Raw genomic sequence first — 10,969 nt, 5'->3', positions numbered from 1 at the left:
TCAAGGTGCGTCTGGCCATTTCTACTGGTAGATGATGATTGTCGCGAGAAGATCAATACGCGTACCTCTGAAATCACATGTTGATAATAATTTATGTAATATATATAATGTACAGTATAGTCTACTTCGTTCATGTATGTAAAATGTAGTAAATAGCCAGATTACTCCCATTTGATTTCTGGATTTTGGATGAACTGATCGTAGAGATCTCTATTGAATAAACTAAGCTCAGTCTCGTTTTCTTATATCTCTTTGTTAGAAAGGTGCATCTCTAGTATCTCGATAAACACTCACCGATATGCTGACCATCAATCTCGATATCAGATAACTTCTGTGACCAATTATCAATAATCCAATGGTGATTATCTACATTAATAATTAAATTAGTTGTTTTATGTCCGTGTGCTTGTGTGTATAACTTAATACAATTGAGATCAACAGTTCTGAACGGCTTGAAACGTGATTGAGTAGTAATCTCTTGTTTACAAATATTTACTAAATCTTCTACTGTCGTATTAGTGAGATCTATTCCCTTCAATATCAGATTCTTTGTCGTTCTGAACTCGAAACTCTTTATTAATCTGATAGTGAGTGTAGCAGACGTTATAGGATTAGCAAGGTTTGTAGTTGACATATTTATTATTCTTAGAACTCTAAGTTATTCTCTCAATCGATCAATCAACCAACAATCGAGGAAGCTACTAGCAAGCTTAAACAAAAAATGCTCACAATTGAGTTCATTAGGCACGGAGAAACAGAGTATAATATCACAGGGAGAGTACAAGGTCAGCTAGATATACCACTCAACGATAATGGAAGACTTCAATCTACGCTCCTAGCTAATAGATTTAGGGGTGCAAAATTTGATATATTATACACCAGTGATCTGAGCAGGACATACGAGACAGCAACCATCTTAGCCTCCCATCATACATCTACGAAGTTAGTCAAGGATGCACGCCTACGCGAGAGATCATTCGGAAAGTATCAAGGACATACACTCTCGAGAGAAGAAAGGCACGGTCATCTAGAGGGTGTCGAAAGTTTAGACGAGATGTACACTCGTTGTTTAGACTTTTACGATGAAATTATCAAACCGTTGTCTCAATTACCTGGAGATAAGGCTATAGCGGTTGTTAGCCATGGTGCACTCCTCTCTGTTTTCCTTAGGCAGGTTTTACTTAACAAGATGCAATTCAAGCTTGCAGAGGGCGTTAAACCTTCGAGCTTATCAAACACATCCGTCACCAAAGCAATTATGAACAGTAACAACCAAGGATACCTTCTCAGTTGGTCTGATGACGCTCATTTGACAGTCCACAAAGAGTTAGACAATGCGGATGAAGTCGCAATGTAAGTATAGAATGATATACAGAGCTATATATAGAGCATGCATATAATACAGATCGTTATATTTTCATAGTTTATTAGTCCTTGCCAAGGCTCTCTTTTGCCTTCTCAAATGAACCCAAATAGACGCCAGCACCGAGTGCAGCCCAACTAGAACGAAGTAGACCACCTCTAAATAAACCTTTAACACCATCACTGGATATTACATCCTTGGTAGTACTCCAAACACCTCCACTTTTCTGGTTTTGAATCATGATGCGTGTTTTTACGACATCCACAGGGGTGGTGGCTGTACTAGCAGCTGTACCAGCAATCATAGCGGCCATGCCAGCCGCTTGACCCCTAGAGAAGTCTTTACTTCTGAATAGCTTCTTGAAATGCTCATAAATTGGCCATTGTACGGTAGTAAACGGCAGGTTACGGAAAACAAGTGCACGATAACCAGCCAGAAGTGTCCGTATGTTCTCCCTTCTAAACAGCCTTCTTGTAAGGGTTGCTGTGTTTTCCTTATTCTCCACCTGAGCATTCTGCTTGATTAGCTCAGCCGGTGCTAATACAGCACAACTTGCACATTCGGCAATGTTACTAGCGATTATTTGAGTAATAGGGGCAGAGAAAGAAGTAGATTTTCGTAGTAAGCCTCCTAATTGCTCATACGTTGTGAAGAAGACAGCCGCCGAAGGTAGAGTAGCTGCAACGACTGGTCCAACGCCAGCGTAGAGATTTCTGTATGATATAGAGAGTAGACTAATACCCTTAGGTGCGCTCTGGTACCTCGTTTTTATGGTATCCAGGGGATCTGTTTTGAGTCAAAGTACGTCATCAAGCAAAAGGAAATACCAACAGACGAGCATATCCACGGAGAAAGCAGCAATGCTACCTGCCTGATAAAATAAGAGATAAAATGTTTAAATAAGTAAAAACTTACTGTCGCTAGATTTAAATCCATTTTTATTTCTGATCCTGGCAGTTCAGTCGAGTCGCATCAACGCCGAAATGCTTCTCTTTTAGATGCTATACGCTGCCAGAAATCTCAAAAGAGTATTATCAGGCAGAGCACCCTTACTTGGATATAGAACATTACATACGACTTTACGCACAATGGTAGGACAGAAGATTGACGGTACTGCGATCGCAAAGTGAGTAAAACATTCTGATTGACAGGGACGGCATGTATTGACGGGAGATAAAAGGAAACTCCGCGGAGATCTCGCAACACAAACAAAAACTCTCCCATTCCAACCACATTTGGTTATCATACAACATGGCGCTAGACCAGATTCCAACAGCTATATCAGAATGAAGAGATTAGCAGCTGAAGAAGCTGGTTTCAAGTTCACCCACATAAAAATCCCAGAGACTGAGAGTGTAGACGTTGTTTTAGACCACGTACGCCGTTGCAACCAAGACGACGGTGTTCACGGTCTTCTCGTTCAACTTCCTCTCGCAAACGGCGGTAAAGATGGTGAGAGAAAGGTTGTAGAGACTATCTCACACGATAAGGACGTCGATGGTTTCCACCCACTCACCGCAGGTGCACTCTCCTCACGTCTTTCTGACCCATTATTCGCACCATGCACTCCAGCCGGTGTTATCAAACTTCTCGAAGAGAGCGGCGTTGAAATCGCTGGTAAATTCGCTGTCGTACTCGGTCGCTCTGATATTGTCGGTACACCTGCGATGAACCTCCTCCGTCGTAAGGATGCAACCGTCGTACAAGTCCACTCAAAGACAAAGAACATCCCTGAACTCGTCAAGCAAGCTGATATCGTCGTTGCCGCTATTGGTCAGCCAGAGTTCGTTAAAGGTGACTGGATTAAACCAGGCGCAGTCGTCATCGACGTTGGTGCAAATTTTGTTCCAGATGCAACAAAGAAGTCTGGCCAACGTATGCTTGGTGATGTTGAATACAGTAAAGCTATTGAGAATGCCTCACACATCACCCCAGTCCCAGGTGGTGTTGGTCCAATGACCGTCGCTATGCTTATGGTTAACACTTTCAGAGCTGCTGAGCGTCAAGCTAAGCTCAGAGGTGGTAGAGGAAGAGGTGTTGTCACCCCACTCCCAATCCAACCACTCGAGAAGGTCCCATCTGACATTGAAATCGCCATGGCACAAACTCCAAAGCCTGTCTCAACTTTGGCTAAGGAAATTGGTGTTCTTGAGGAAGAATTGGAACTCTACGGACAATCAAAGGCAAAGGTTGAACTCAGCATTCTTGACCGTTTGCAACATCGTAAGGATGGTAAATACGTCGTCGTTGCTGGTATCACACCTACTCCACTCGGTGAAGGTAAATCAACTACAACCGTTGGTCTCGCTCAAGCACTCGGTGCTAGACTTGGTAGATCCACCTTTGCTTGTGTTCGTCAACCTTCCCAAGGTCCAACATTTGGTATCAAGGGCGGTGCTGCTGGTGGTGGTTACTCACAAATCATTCCTATGGATGAATTCAACTTACACTTGACTGGTGATATCCACGCTATCTCAGCTGCTAACAACCTCCTTGCTGCTGCTATTGACGCTAGAATGTTCCACGAATCAACTCAAACTCCAAAGGCTCTTTTCAACCGTCTTACACCAGCTAAGAAAGGTGTTAGAACATTCTCACCAGTTATGATTAAGAGATTACAAAAGTTAGGCATCAACAAGACTGATCCAAAGGATCTCACTGAAGAGGAGGCAGCTAAGTTTGCCAAGCTTGACATCGACCCAGAGACTATCACCTGGCACAGAGTTACAGACACCAACGACAGATATCTCCGTAAGATTACTGTTGGTCAAGCTCCAACTGAAAAGGGTATTTCAAGAGAGACTGGATTTGACATTTCTGTCGCTTCTGAGTGTATGGCTGTTCTTGCTCTCGCAAATGACCTTCCAGACATGCGTAGAAGATTAGGTGATATGGTCGTTGCATCATCTAAGTCAGGTGAAACTATCACTGCTGATGACATTGGTATTGGTGGTGCTCTCACCGTCTTGATGAAGGACACCATCAAGCCAAACCTTATGCAAACTCTTGAAGGTTTGTGCATAGATTTTAGAGATTTCCATTGTTGACAAAACACCAAAGGTACTCCAGTCTTTGTTCACGCTGGTCCATTTGCCAACATTGCTCACGGTAACTCATCTATCCTTGCCGACCGTGTTGCATTGAAGTTGGCTGGTACTGAAGAGGGTGCGTGACCACATCTTACAACATGATTTCTTTCTAACACACTTCCAGGTGAACCATCCTCCGCTGGTGGTTACGTTATCACTGAAGCTGGTTTCGGTGCTGACATTGGTATGGAGAAGTTCTTCAACATCAAATGTCGTGTTTCAGGTTTGGTTCCAGATGCAGTCGTTCTCGTTGCAACCGTCAGAGCACTCAAGATGCACGGTGGTGGACCGGAAGTCTCACCAGGCAAGCCTCTTGATGATATCTACACTCAAGAGAACCTCGAAACTCTCGCAGAGGGTTGCAAGAACCTTGCTAAGCACATTGAAAATGGTCGTAAATATGGTGTCAAGGTTATTGTTGCAGTTAACCAATTCTCAACTGACACTCCAGCTGAACTTGAATTAGTTCAGAAATTGTCACTTGAAGCCGGTGCACATGCAGCTGTTGCATCAAATCACTGGGCACTGGGTGGTGAAGGTGCTATTGACCTTGCTCAATCACTTATCGACACTTGTGAACCGAAGAATGAAAATGGTGAAGTTTTACCAGCCGCAAGCAACGATGACTTTAAGTTACTCTACAACGATGACTTGTCTATGGAAGACAAGATCCTCACAATTGTCAAAGAAATGTACGGTGGTGATGCAATCGAATTGAGTGACCTCGCTAAATCACAAGTTGAAACATACAAAAAACAAGGATACGGTAACTTGCCAGTTTGTATGGCCAAGTCACACTTATCTTTATCACATGATCCAAAATTGAAGGGTGTACCAACAGGATTCACTGTACCAGTTCGTTCAATTAAGTTAAGCGCAGGTGCAGGATTTGTTTACGCACTTTGTGGTGAAATGCAAACTATGCCTGGTTTATCTACACGTCCTGGATACTATGACATCGATTTAGATTTGTCAGAAGATAAACCACGCGTCGTCGGTCTTTTCTAGATTTATCATTTTTCTCTTATCAGTATGTATAGTCAGCTCAACGCTGCTTGAAATTATTTTGTAAAGGTATAAAATGCATTTCCCTTCAACGGTTTAACTTGTCTAACTTGTTCAATCATGGCGACTAAGGAGGATATTGAAAGGAAGTATGATATACGTTGTGATTTTATAAGTGAAGGCGATTCTGTACTTATTAGATTACCCTCTTTACAAGAAAAGGTTATTAAATTATCAAAGAATGGGTTCGTAGGATTCTTGAAACGTTGATAGCAAATCTAAGCCTACAATAGTACAGCCAACTTTGGTAAATTTGGTAAAGTTGCATTCTCTGAACTCGTAGGAAAGCCATACGGCTTGAGCTATGAAATTATAGAGAAGGATGGCAAGTCTACATTGAAGAGAATGTCACATAAAGCGGTAGACGATATTGGTGAGGGTTTGCACACACAATAGAACTCACTTTAATAGTTTATTTAGAGGATTTCGAAGCTACAAATCAATTCATCGAAGATGATACAACGGCTATCACTTTACTAGGGGAAGCTGAGATCGATGCACTCAAGAAGGGTGGCGTTGAAGGACGCGTGAGTTAGAGGACAATGCTGTGATCCTTATTAACATATAGAAGCAAATTATTGAGCAACAGATCGCAGCTCACGGTCAATTCGATTTGAAGACAGCCTATAGTAAGGAGAAATACCTCAAAAAGAAGGAAGCAAAGTGGGTAGTTGGAAAGCAATGATGGTGTCGACCATTTAACATTCTATAGATTCCTCAAGTTTATCACGCCTATCGCACCTACTACATTCAACGTTTGCGAATATCATTTCAACAAAAATCCAAGCAGGATACGTGATTTGAGGGTAGACACATTGTCACAAATGCTTACACTTGGAAACATTCAACAAGGTGGCAGATATTTAGTTGTTGAAGAGACATCTGGTTTGCTTACTGCTGCTATTTTGGAGAGACTTGGAGGTGTGTGGAAGTGTAAAAGTAATCTACTTAGCTAACACCCCATAGGTGAAGGAAGTGTTTTGCTGATACACGATGCTGATTCACCACCAAATCTCGACATATTGGAGTCCATGAACTTGCCGGAAGAGAGCATAAGACAGTCTGTAAGGCATTTAAATTGGGTGACAATAGAAGAGGATTTCGTAAATCGTCGGTATTCTTATTTGTAACATTACTTCACTAAATGCCTCTAGCACCCCTCAAATTAGAGGCTAAAGAAGGTGGTGAAAATTGGAAATCTCATCATGAACGCGACAAGATTTTAAAGCGTAAAGAGCAATTAACAGCCCTTGAAAACCTTCGTAAGGATTTTTTTGATGGCGACTTTGACGGGTTGGTTTGTTATTACTGACATGACTAACAAACTCACACGTTTTAAGATTGATATGTGCATCACAATACGAGCCCTATGGTATAGTAGACAAGCTACACAGTCGTCTGAGCGGTTCAGCACCTGTGGTACTTCATCATCCACACTTGGCTGTGAGCATTTTGGTATAACGTCATATCATACATTAATGAATGCTATGTAGGTTCTCACAGAGGCACATATGAAACTACGTAATAGTAGAAACTTTTTGTCGCCCGTTGTGTCAGAAAGTTGGTTGAGGCAGTACCAGGTGGGGAAATTAAAACACTGCATAGTATGTTTAATTTAACATCGGTGTAGGTATTACCCGGAAGAACGCATCCAAATATGCAGATGTCTGCAACAGGTGGATACCTTCTACACACTTTGAGAGTGTAAGTAAATTATGTTTCTTGGCGTTTTCCTCTAACGCATGTAAAGTTTTGATGATCCATTGGCTCACTCAGTGAAAGCTGTTAAGCGACGCAAAACATCGGATCGGAATTAATATGATTTTCAATCATCGTATAATTCATGTCCGTGCGACATGGCATATGAGAGGCATCACAAAAAATACTCCCTTGAAAGGAGAGGAGTAAATTATAGATATATTTATTACATTTAATTTAGTGAAACGCGTGTATTTCTTTGTATAACGCGGTGTCTTCGCGTCATGGGAAAGCACTGCCGTAAAAGGAAAGCCTAAGTGCGCTGCATTCCGGAACTATTTTATTCGGTATGTAAACAGTGAATAATCTCTTCAACTAAAACAACTCAGGACAAAAAACATTCAATATGTTATCCAACGTTTTAGTTTGCGCATGTCTCGCTGCAACTACAATAGCAACACCATTAAACATGAAAAGAGAATATGTGTCCGATCATGAATATAGTTGGGAGCATGATACAATCGGTGCTAGAGTACGTGATGCTTTATTATCCACACAGCGCGCAAGGTATGTCTTACTTATTTTTATTATTATCATAATTGACCATTGTCAGTTGGGAACAAGGCACAGCTGCTGAAGCTTTGTTAGAGTTTAATCATGACAGATTGAGTGTCTTCAACCCAAACTTTCTCAATGAAATTAACGGTACAGGTGAACTTCTCAAGTGGGCTGGAGATAAAGACTTCGACTTCAGTGGCGAAGATATTCCTGTACATACACTTTCAATTGCTTGGGACTCAGTTGTTAGACAAAATGATGATGGCCGTTTAGGTGTCAGAATGGGTGGTGATGTTGATGGCTCAGCGAGCGATCCATCTTCAATGGGTGAGTGTTATGACAGCGTTTTAAATTCCTTTTCTAAAGGAGAATAGGTCCTGCTGTATACCTAGCGTCAAAGATCTGGCCAGAAATTAATGAAAGAGAAAACCTTGCCAAAGCAGCAGCAAAACAACTCAACTACACATTGAATACAGCGCCACGTTCAGAAAGTGGTGCAATCTCCCACAGAACTGAGAAGATTGCTTACTGGGTTCGTACGATTTTCTTAATCATTGTTTAACTAATAAAATTCTCAGTCCGATTCAGTTTATATGACGCCACCACTCATTGCCTACGCTGGTGCTCTCAATAATGACAAAGAACTTCTTCGTGAAGCTTACAAACAAATCAAACTTTACAGAGAAGCGCTCTTATTGAAAGAATATGGTGTCTATGGTCACATTCTTGATGTTAATGGCACAAAGACAGAATGGGAAGACGAAGGTGCTTGGTCAACAGGTAACGGATGGATTGCAGGTGGTATTTCAAGAGTTTTGGCAACAATCAAGCACTCAGATTGTGAAGGATTAGATGAAGAAGTCCATCACTTGATTAAATGGCTCTCTGAGTTGATTCACAATGCATACAAAGTTCAAAAAGATAGTGGATTACTTCCAAACTACCTTGACAAGCCATCAGAGTTCGAAGAAGTTGCAGGTACAGCAGCGATCACAGCAGCTGCTTACAGATTAGGTGCAATTGCTTATGAAGCCATTGAAGATGTGCTCCCCCAAATGGAGAAGGCATTCGATGCTGCACTTGCTCGAGTCACTGTTATGGGTAACATTGAACCAACAGTAAATGCACTCGATTGGTCAGCCAAGGGTGTTAGTAGCCCAGAATCTGCTTCATTTGTCTTGCAATTACTTGCAGCAAAGGAAGTTTTCTAAATTTAATGAATGATAGAAGGAACACTACTGAGACTATAATAAAGTGTAGATAAATATATTATCTCACATACGAACAATACTTTTACATCATGTACATTATAATGATCTTGTAGAAAGAATTTTTTAGATATACATTACTGCTGTTTAAAGGTCTCTTGTTAAGAGCAGAATATCAAACATTGAATTTCGCAGAAACGATACCAACAGTTTGCTAAAATTATATCAAATATTTACAAAATGCATTAGAACAATAGAAAGTAGTAAAAATCAATGAAATATTTTAATCCTTGAATTCTCAACTAGTATCGAGCTGATTACGAAATGGGCTATCAATTCTTGACGCATCTTCATAAGTTGGGGGAACATCGGTATCATCAGTTTCTGTCCCAATCCCATCATTCTGTACGACAGGTCCACCATCCCGATGGTATTTAGGGCCCTTATCCGAAGGACCAGATTGAAGTGATTGTTGATTAGATGAATTAAGCGGAGTATGAGTACTGTCATTGGTCATAGACGCGGGTGAACGTGTTGAGTTATCTTGGTTTGAGGCACTCTGTTGTGGATTGTTTAAGGTAAACGGAGTTACTGGTCCCATATCATCAAGATCTTCACCAGGTGATCTGTGTCCAAGATCACTTTCCAATTTTTTTGCATATTCAAGTCTCAGATGAGCGTGCCTTTTGTACTTGACAAAGAAAAACATCGAGGCGGCTACCAGCGCAGCACTTCCTATCACCGCACCAATGACAGTTCCAGCAATAGCACCTTTTGATATAGCACCACTATCATCACTTTGACGGATGGTTTGTGACGAAGCGGTGGGTGAAGGCTCTAATGGCTTTTTACAATCATCTGAGCCTGGTCCAAGAGTGTGCAAATCAGTGCGACCGCCTAAATCATATTGGATGTTATCACCTCGGTAAAGTGAAAAAACTTGAACTTGGTTCTGTTCTCCTTGTGTGAGTTGATAGTTAATTGTACCATTATCTTTACCATACGTGGATTGGATGTGAATAGGACGCGTGTTTGGCGTTATAGCATAATAATCTATCAAATCCGTGTCTTTTAGATTATGCATATCATATACACGAATATTGATCGTATCGCAACTGTTCCACTGCGAGGAATTACTGATAATTGCGTATTTTGTCATTCCTCCGTCTGTGGGTATGCAACCATTTCCATGATTATAGTCTTGAGCTTTAAGCTTTTCAGATGTACCACCAGTTCCAAATCCATCCTTGTCACCCATAGTAACCTAAGGCAGGTTAGCATCGCGTATTTGAAATGTGAAACAACGCACTGTAAATTCTTGACCAGTCGGCATTTTGAATTCTGGTAATATGTAAGTATCTTCTCCCTTATTACCATTCGTTGGGTAGCCCAACATTGTAATATTCTGAGTATCACCACCGGTGGGGAGCTGATTATCAGATTAGGAAAGTGACTATGGTAGTATATACCTACAATTAGTATATTGGGTGAACCATTTGCACCGGAATATTCTACCTCCAGCATACCACATGCTACATAATTCTTTACTTCAAACGAAAAATCACTTCTAACGAGAGGTAACAAAGCTGTGATAAATGTAGATAGTAGTTTAAATCTCATAATATGCTGTGTTGTAATTGGTATATTGTTTGAGGAGGTATTAGAAGCGGTGCTTCCTTCGAATTCAAGTAGTGATCGTAGATTGTGAAGAAAGTCATTAGTAGCGGAACTTTTTATAACAATCCTTGCAAAATACGAAAACACATAGGGTTTTGCTAAGTAACGATAAGTGTTATTAAATAGTAATAAGCAATGATCAACCCATTGAGTTTCTCTATTCTCTTTTGCTGCGCTCTAAAAAATCCATCTCGGGCGGAAAAATGGTGAAACCTTAGTTCATTACATAAATGACACGTATAATAATAGCGCATTTAAATATAAATATAATCTAAAAAGCGTTATTTTTTGAAGATTGAAGACTAACATGC

At 40.8% G+C, this 10,969-nt stretch overlaps 7 protein-coding genes across 7 annotated transcripts; 4 read left to right on the top strand and 3 right to left on the bottom strand.

The window, feature by feature from the left end:
* Nucleotides 1-161: 161 nt before the first annotated feature.
* On the bottom strand, nucleotides 162-634 carry WALSEDRAFT_16382 (hypothetical protein; the record flags this gene model as incomplete). The annotated part of the gene is made up of 2 exons (XM_006957095.1): nucleotides 162-241; nucleotides 307-634. 2 exons carry the CDS (start codon nucleotides 632-634, stop codon nucleotides 162-164), a joined length of 408 nt encoding a protein of 135 aa, XP_006957157.1.
* Nucleotides 635-674: 40 nt separating this feature from the next.
* WALSEDRAFT_67988 (phosphoglycerate mutase-like protein) lies at nucleotides 675-1,418 on the top strand. Its single transcript, XM_006957126.1, has one exon. The coding sequence runs from the start codon at nucleotides 722-724 to the stop codon at nucleotides 1,355-1,357; it is 636 nt and encodes a 211-aa protein (XP_006957188.1). The 5' UTR covers nucleotides 675-721; the 3' UTR covers nucleotides 1,358-1,418.
* Nucleotides 675-2,461, bottom strand: WALSEDRAFT_59802 (mitochondrial carrier). Its single transcript, XM_006957125.1, has 3 exons — nucleotides 2,279-2,461; nucleotides 2,195-2,234; nucleotides 675-2,149 (listed from the first exon to the last, which is right to left on the bottom strand). The coding sequence occupies exons 1-3, from the start codon at nucleotides 2,297-2,299 to the stop codon at nucleotides 1,428-1,430; spliced, it is 783 nt and encodes a 260-aa protein (XP_006957187.1). The 5' UTR covers nucleotides 2,300-2,461; the 3' UTR covers nucleotides 675-1,427.
* On the top strand, nucleotides 2,375-5,553 carry WALSEDRAFT_31760 (FTHFS-domain-containing protein). Its single transcript, XM_006957124.1, has 4 exons — nucleotides 2,375-2,489; nucleotides 2,544-4,375; nucleotides 4,424-4,528; nucleotides 4,577-5,553. The coding sequence occupies exons 1-4, from the start codon at nucleotides 2,452-2,454 to the stop codon at nucleotides 5,458-5,460; spliced, it is 2,859 nt and encodes a 952-aa protein (XP_006957186.1). The 5' UTR covers nucleotides 2,375-2,451; the 3' UTR covers nucleotides 5,461-5,553.
* A 24-nt stretch (nucleotides 5,554-5,577) lies between these two features.
* Nucleotides 5,578-7,427, top strand: WALSEDRAFT_36484 (Gcd10p-domain-containing protein; the record flags this gene model as incomplete). Its single annotated transcript, XM_006957123.1, has 11 exons — nucleotides 5,578-5,702; nucleotides 5,751-5,890; nucleotides 5,938-6,044; nucleotides 6,089-6,180; nucleotides 6,230-6,438; nucleotides 6,484-6,627; nucleotides 6,672-6,810; nucleotides 6,858-6,960; nucleotides 7,011-7,097; nucleotides 7,148-7,221; nucleotides 7,268-7,427. The coding sequence occupies 11 exons, from the start codon at nucleotides 5,578-5,580 to the stop codon at nucleotides 7,332-7,334; spliced, it is 1,287 nt and encodes a 428-aa protein (XP_006957185.1). The 3' UTR covers nucleotides 7,335-7,427.
* WALSEDRAFT_59801 (Six-hairpin glycosidase) lies at nucleotides 7,415-9,125 on the top strand. Its single transcript, XM_006957122.1, has 3 exons — nucleotides 7,415-8,100; nucleotides 8,148-8,305; nucleotides 8,352-9,125. The coding sequence occupies exons 1-3, from the start codon at nucleotides 8,055-8,057 to the stop codon at nucleotides 8,982-8,984; spliced, it is 837 nt and encodes a 278-aa protein (XP_006957184.1). The 5' UTR covers nucleotides 7,415-8,054; the 3' UTR covers nucleotides 8,985-9,125.
* A 39-nt stretch (nucleotides 9,126-9,164) lies between these two features.
* On the bottom strand, nucleotides 9,165-10,658 carry WALSEDRAFT_53856 (hypothetical protein). Its single transcript, XM_006957121.1, has 3 exons — nucleotides 10,455-10,658; nucleotides 10,291-10,410; nucleotides 9,165-10,245 (listed from the first exon to the last, which is right to left on the bottom strand). Exons 1-3 carry the CDS (start codon nucleotides 10,599-10,601, stop codon nucleotides 9,280-9,282), a joined length of 1,233 nt encoding a protein of 410 aa, XP_006957183.1. The 5' UTR covers nucleotides 10,602-10,658; the 3' UTR covers nucleotides 9,165-9,279.
* Between the last annotated feature and the right edge of the window lie 311 nt (nucleotides 10,659-10,969).

This window comes from Wallemia mellicola (genome assembly GCF_000263375.1).
Source record: "Wallemia mellicola CBS 633.66 unplaced genomic scaffold WALSEscaffold_5, whole genome shotgun sequence".
NCBI lineage: Eukaryota > Fungi > Basidiomycota > Wallemiomycetes > Wallemiales > Wallemiaceae > Wallemia > Wallemia mellicola.
Note: the sequence above shows the minus strand (reverse complement) of the source record. Positions and strands in the feature narration are given on the sequence as shown.